The following is a 7,001-nucleotide window of genomic DNA, read 5'->3' as shown; positions in this document are numbered from 1 at the left end:
CCACACACACACACACACACACACACACACACACACACACACACACACACACACACACACACACACACACACACACACACACACACACGTTATCAAAGCCCTGAGACAGGTAAACACCCTGAAGGCTATTAGTCCTGATCATGTGTCTTGAAGGTCTGTGCAGAACAGTTGGCAGAGGTACCGTAGCAAGAGAGACTCAAACAGGCTGTGCGCTCCAGTGGCGGAGCTCTCTCTGCTAGCAGGTGTTTGATTGTGTGCACATTGTGTCTGTATGTTAATGATATTAGTCTGAATGTATTTACATCTAATACAAAGTTAAATTTTAGAGCAAAAGTCCTGGGAGGCTGGGGTATGGTGTGGTAGGAGGGGTTAATGATGCATCGGTTTTGGCATCTTCCCTGCAGCAGAGAATGGGTCACTTGCAAACATGTACAGACGTTTATTATTTACTCCATATCATTGTGTTTATTTGGGGTGGGTGGGTGAGTGAGGGGTGAGTTCCATTGGGAGGGCAGGCCACTCCCGCTTGGCTAATGGTAGAGAAAATGCTGAAACTAGAAGTGTTCACAAGCATCCATATTATTATAATTGAAAGTTGTACAACAATCTGTGGGAGTCTTTAAAAGTTGAAACCTTCTAGTAAATTCTTGACTCTGACTCTTTTTTCTTTGAGCTGCTCTCTTCAGGAGTCTCCACAGCAGATTAGTTGCCTCTGACACCGTCTGTCCAAGAATCTTCCTCTGCCATGCCAGCCTCTTTTGGTTACATCCATCCATCATCTTTTGCTTGTTCTGAAGTTGGGTTGCTGGGCCAGCAGCTTGAGCAGGGAGGCCCAGACATGTCTCTTTACAGCCACCTCTTCTAGCTCTTCTGGGAGGACTCCAAAGTGTTCCCAGGCCAACTGAGAGACGTAGGTTGTTTTCACACCTGATAGTCCTGTAGACTCGGTTCGGTTGGGGACCAATATTCATAATGTCGTGTTTACATTTGAGCTGGTGCATTTGCATTCACACTGCACTGTGCAGTCAAGCCAACCTGTTCGAACCAACCTGTTCCCCCACTCGCCTGTGGGGGCGCTGCACCAAGAACTGCTGAAAGAAACGACACAAAAACCTCTGAAGACACTTCTTCTGGAAATAAAAACCAAAATGGAGTGGCATCAAACTTTAGCAGTTTTAGGAGTTATATTTTGTCATTTTTCAAAAATGGACTCAGCATGAGCAGAAGATGAGACAGAAGACCCTGGAGAATATTGTTTTTCACACAAGGCAGCTGACGGCTCCATATGAGGTAAGAGAAATGCTTGTTTGCTCTGCGCTGTACTCCACTTCTTGCTTGTGGAGCGGGGCCCGGTCTGATTGCATTCACACTGTACTGGAAACGCACTGGAGTTCTCTTCTACCGGACCGAGACCCAGGTTTTAGCCCAGGCCAGAGTTCGCCTTTTTGTTCCGTGACAGAGTTCGATGGCGCGTTCACACCTCCCCAAACGAACCGGACTTCCTAGGAAAACGACCTGCAGAGGAAACTCCATTCAACCCCCTGTATCCATGATCTCATTCTTTCGGTCACTAGCCAGAGTTCGTGGACATATGTGAGGGTAGGAACGTAGACTGACCGGTAAACAAACAGCATCGCCTTACTCACCACAACGGACCGGCATACAGTCCGCAATACTGCAGATGCTGCATCAATCCGTCTGTCAATCTCATGCTCCATTTTTCCCTCACTCATGAACAAAACCCCGAGATACTTGAACTCCTCCACTTGAGGCAGAATCTCACCCTTGACGTAAAGAGAACAATCCACCCTTTTCCAACTGAGGACCATGGCCTCAGATTTGAAGGTGTTTATTCTCATCCCAGCCGCTTCACAATCAGCTGCTAACTGCTCCAGTGAGAGTTGAAGATCCCGGCACGATGACGCCAACAGGACCACATCATCTACAAAGAGCAGATATGGAATCCTGAGGCCACCGAGCCAGACTCCCTCTGCCCCCTGGCTGCACAAAAACATTCTGTCCATAAAAGTTATGAACAGAATCGGTGACAATGGGCAGTCCTGGCAGAGTCCAACTCCCACCCTGAAGAGGTCCTACTTACTGCCGGCAATGTGAACCAAACTCTCGCACCACTTGTATAGGGACTGAACAGCCTGTAGCAATGGGACCCAATTCCATACTCGTGGAGCAACCCCACAATGTACCCCAAAGAACATGGTCGAATGCCTTCTCCAAGTCCACAAAACACATGTAGACTGGATGAGCAAACTCCCATGATCCCTCGAGGACCATAGTGAGGGTAAAGTATTATTAAATTACAATCAGGTCTCTCTTATAAATGAACCCCCGAGGCTCAATGGGGTTAACGTGGATAAATAAAGGTTGAATGAATGAAAAAAAGAGTTGGTCCAGTGTTCCACGGCCAGGATGGAACCCGTCTGACTACATTAAACTAAATTAAACTAAACTCTGCTCATTTTTCCATCATTTGGTTCTTGTTTGTGTGTAGAAACAAATTACTGTTGACTTTTCATTTTTAGACATTTCAGATTTGACAGTACAGAGATTTAATTAAAAAAACTTAAAGATATAAAACTGCATCAGTAGAGCTCATGCAGGTCATGCAATTGTTGGTATTTTTATATTCCCTATGATTTTTATAGTCTGTTATTTTTTTATATCTTGTGTGATTCCTTGTGTATGTTCCTTTGTATTGAAACCTTGGCATAATTTCCTGCGGGATCAATAAAGTTCCATCTTATCTTATAGTGAAAATTTATGTGCTAGAGCTTAATCTATCTTTTAATGTTGCACAGTGTTTGTTATCACAACATTTTTTAAAAAGTTAAAAAGACACCAAAGCAGTGTGTAGTGCCATGTGTAGTTAGATGAAACAAACTCACTAAAAATGATCACAAAATGAAACTTAAAGATTGTGTTCTGACAAAGATTAAAGATATAAACATTATTAGGTCTGTCTGATGGTTTGATTAGTCCAGTCCTTCTCAAATAGTGGGGTGCGCCACCCCTGGGGGGGCCCGGGGCAATGCCGGGGGAGGGAGGGCATGTGACACAGGGAACATGCTTTTTTGGCCGAAGGGAGTAGGTTTTTTTCGTTTTTCACCATTCTCATTTTGTCGCATGCGTTCTTAATAATAAAAGTTATGAATAAATATGACTGTCTTGTTGTTTTGGGAGCCATGCATGAACCGTGTCGCTCCCCTCTGTTGTTGAGACGATAAATAAAAAAACTCTGACACCTCCGCTGCATGTGTTTTTATGTCCATGCGCTCTGGACATCACTCACAGCGCACATGCAACAAAGAGTAAACTCACAAGTGAGAGCGACACCTGCCCCCTCTTTCCTCTTTCACGTTGACAAAATGTTTTAGTTTTATCAATGAGTTTGTCAAAGCATAATTTACAGAAGTAATGTTTAATAAATGTTAGGACTCTATTCTTTGCTAACAAAATATATTCACCTTCTCAGTTCAGCTGATGTTTTTATGACGCTCTGGATGTTTGTCACCCACAGCACGCAGGCAACAAAGAGTAAACTCAAAGCAAGAGGGTTACCTGCCCCCTCTTTCTCTTTCACGTTGACAAAATGTTTTCGTTTTATCAATGAGTGTGCTCATTGATCCCGACTTCCTCATTTTGATTTAAAAAAGAAAATCAGCACAAATTGTTTTATTCATTTTGGGGTTTTTTTTTTTAGGTTAAAGTGTTTTATATAACACTCCTGAGTTAAAATGTTGCTGATCAATTTGAATTTATTATTTATTGATTATATTTTTCAGTATCAAATGGTCAAAAATGTTTACAGTTTAAATAAGAATTTAAGTTGTTTTTTTCTTCAGGCAAATTGATGCACTTTAAATTGTTTCTGTTACAGACTAAAAAAAACTATGTTAATAAAGTTATTCTTCGTTGTAAGTTGAACTATATTATTTTTATTTAATGTTAATAAGGACACAATGTTATGCAGAGGTGTACTTATAACAATTTTATAGACAAATGATGCTATTTACAGTCGCGGTGGAGAGTTGGGTGTGTGTGAAATGTTTACGTCTTCCTGGGGGTGGGGGGCATAACAGAAAATAATTGAGAAGCACTGGATTAGTCCAATGGTAATAATATTGTAATAAGGTGCCAATTTAATTATCGACATGTATGCAAAATTGTACAATTTTATGACAATCCCAGCCGACTCATTAAACTCGTACTAGACAAACATACTACCTTGCTTTGTTTTGGTCACAGCTGGACCCATGAAGTTTGGGGCTAACACCTTCACCAAAGGTAGACGAGGTCAGGTCATGAATTTCCCAGCGACCGCTGCGAAGGATGCTGACCGATAGGCTCTTGGACCACAGCAGGATGCAGGTTTTCTCCCTCTCCTGTACTCAGAAGAGGAAGAAGACAGTCAGACTGTGGAGAGATTGTTCATGGCCTGAAGCTCGAAGCACATTCACATGTTAGATCAAAAAGGTAAACAAATGTGTGACAACATATTCCTAATGCTCTCTTTTGAAGACCATTTTTGCATAGTGGGATGTTTTATACAGAACCGTGGTTAAATCTTGTATCGTCCTTTAACTTTATGACCCTTCATGTTGTTTCAGGGGGAAACAAAACTAAACCACCTTATTTAACTGATTAAAATACCTTTCAACCACTCACAAAAACTACCATAGTCAATCTTTTCGCGCCATCTCAGCCCAAAATTAAATTATTACATTTTAAAATTAAAATTAAAACTTTTAAAGGGTCTTAAATGAAATAAAAAACTCCATATTTCAGGGGTTTTTTTTTTATGATAAATGGACTATACTTATATATTGTCCAAGATACTCAAAGCTCTTAACAACACAATCTGTGCCCTCATTTACCTCCACACACACATTCATACAGCTCTCTACTAAAGCTCTACAAAGATAATCGAACAAATCATTCTAAAAGACTAATCAGTGTTTTTAGATCACGTTCATACACCGATGGGACACACATCAGAGGCAATGAAAAGTTCAATGTCTTGGCCAGGGACACTTCAACATGTGACTGCTGGTGAAATGAACCCCCAACACTCCCATTGAAGGACGACTGCTTTAACCACTCATCCACAGCGATCCAAAATACAAATATAAATATACAAAATATTTATTTGATGGCAATTGTTGGGGAAAAAAAAGTTACCGGTAGTTGGTTTTACAGAGCAGTAAATGTCTGTTTTAATGTTTTTATATCATAATTATTTTTGCTTCACTTTCAGAGTCGTCGTGTTGTGATGGTGAATAGACACATTTGATTTATGGTGCCCAGGCACTGCTTTAATAGGACAATAAAACACCTTAAACTCCACTGGAGCGTAGACCCCAGCCTTGACTTTCTGTTGCCGCTCTCTTTCCCTGTATCGGTCCCTGTATCCACCTCTGGACTGCAACAGAGAGCGTCCTCCCCCCAGGACCGGTTCCAAAGACAGGGACACCGCCTCCTAAACAGACCATGAAAAACTAATTAACTATAAACATGCTGAATTAATAAACAATCACAGCAAATGATGCAAATATGTAGACAAACAGCAGCAATCACAGTGACCGACCCTTGAGGGCTGCAAGCCAGTGTAAATGGCTGTGTACGGGACAGATTGGGTCTTCATGATGCTCATCACCTGACCAATCACCTCATCTGAAAAACAACACCTCTGTTTGGACAAATGTCACAGGTTTTCTAAATACCTTAAGAAGACCGTAACATGACTTCAGCACAGACAGAGAGGTTACATCAACTCACCGTTTCCACTGAGGATTTCTTTTGGAGACAGCAGATCAGTCCTGCAAGAAGAGGAAACAAGTGCATAACGACATTAAATTAATTTAGAAAATAAAAAGTGAGTAAATAAAGGTTTATTGTCCCCTGTCGCAAAGCAAAGAGGAAGAATTTGAAATACATCCATCTGTCCGTGCATAATTTAATAAGTGAGGAACTGATTTCCATTTTGAAGTGTGGCTACATCTAGGTGTAAAAAAAAGTTCCTTTCAAAAATTGGATCATCGTGTCAAAATTCAAGATGGCTGCCACCAAATACGTAATGGACCCCCCCATCATTTGAGGAAACAAAACATTCTAGGTGCAAAACAACTCCCCAGCAGTGAAGGAAACCCGACCACCTGACAAGCACTCCCTGAGCCTGCAGGACACTGAAAAACAAACTCCAGGAAAGCAGCAGGACCCACCCAGGAAGAGTACTCAAGGAATATGCAGACCAGCTTGCCCCTGTGCTGACAGACATTTTTAACAACTTCCTGAAGCAAGCCATCGTGCCCTCCTGTTTCAAGGTAGCCACAATCACACCAGTGCTTATAAAACAAACAATAGCCAGTCTAAATTATCGCCCCGTGGCTCTTATGCCGATCACGATGAAGTGCTTCGAACGTCTTGTTAAGCAACACATCATCTCTAATCCTACTCCCTCATTTGACCCATTCCAGTTTGCTTACCACTCCAACCATTCAACAAAGGACACCATCGCCTCAGAACTCCACCTCATGTCCATCATGTCCAATCAGGGCCACCCCTTGAACTCTGTCTTCTCTAACCAGCGAAGTTCAATGAGCTCCAGACTCCATTCATTGAGGTGTTCTACTGAGAGACTAAAGAACTTGTTTGTCCCTCGTGCCATTAGGCTGTATAATTCGACCACTCCTGGAAGGAACCAGAGAAGCTACCTGGTTATGTCCCCTAACATAGTTGATGCTTTACCTCCTCTTAGGGTCGTTTTTTTAATTATTTATTGTTTTTTTTTAATACTCTGTTTTTTTTTTTTTTTAATCTGGTGTGTTTTTATCTTATTGTTTGTATGAATGAGAGCTACAGATCACCATATAATTTAAATAAAGTAAGTAAGCAAGTAAGTAAGAAGTAAGAAAAAAGTAAGGAGGAAGTAAGAAAGAAGTATCTATCTATCTATCTATCTATCTATCTATCTATCTATCTATCTA

At 41.4% G+C, this 7,001-nt stretch overlaps 1 protein-coding gene across 1 annotated transcript in view; it reads right to left on the bottom strand.

Moving 5' to 3' along the window:
* The window catches only part of atp6ap1a (ATPase H+ transporting accessory protein 1a), a 25,764-nt gene that overhangs the window by 5,928 nt on the left and 12,835 nt on the right, over positions 1-7,001 (bottom strand). Inside the window, exons 4-7 of the mRNA XM_037684054.1 lie at positions 5,794-5,834; positions 5,603-5,688; positions 5,351-5,494; positions 4,243-4,400 (exon numbers count right to left, since the gene is read on the bottom strand). Of these exons, the coding sequence (XP_037539982.1) occupies positions 4,243-4,400; positions 5,351-5,494; positions 5,603-5,688; positions 5,794-5,834 (429 nt within the window). The remainder of the gene's footprint in view (positions 1-4,242; positions 4,401-5,350; positions 5,495-5,602; positions 5,689-5,793; positions 5,835-7,001) is intronic.

This window comes from Nematolebias whitei, chromosome 11, assembly GCF_014905685.2.
Source record: "Nematolebias whitei isolate Nwh7 chromosome 11, NemWhi1, whole genome shotgun sequence".
Classification (NCBI taxonomy): Eukaryota; Metazoa; Chordata; class Actinopteri; order Cyprinodontiformes; family Rivulidae; genus Nematolebias; species Nematolebias whitei.
Note: the sequence above shows the minus strand (reverse complement) of the source record. Positions and strands in the feature narration are given on the sequence as shown.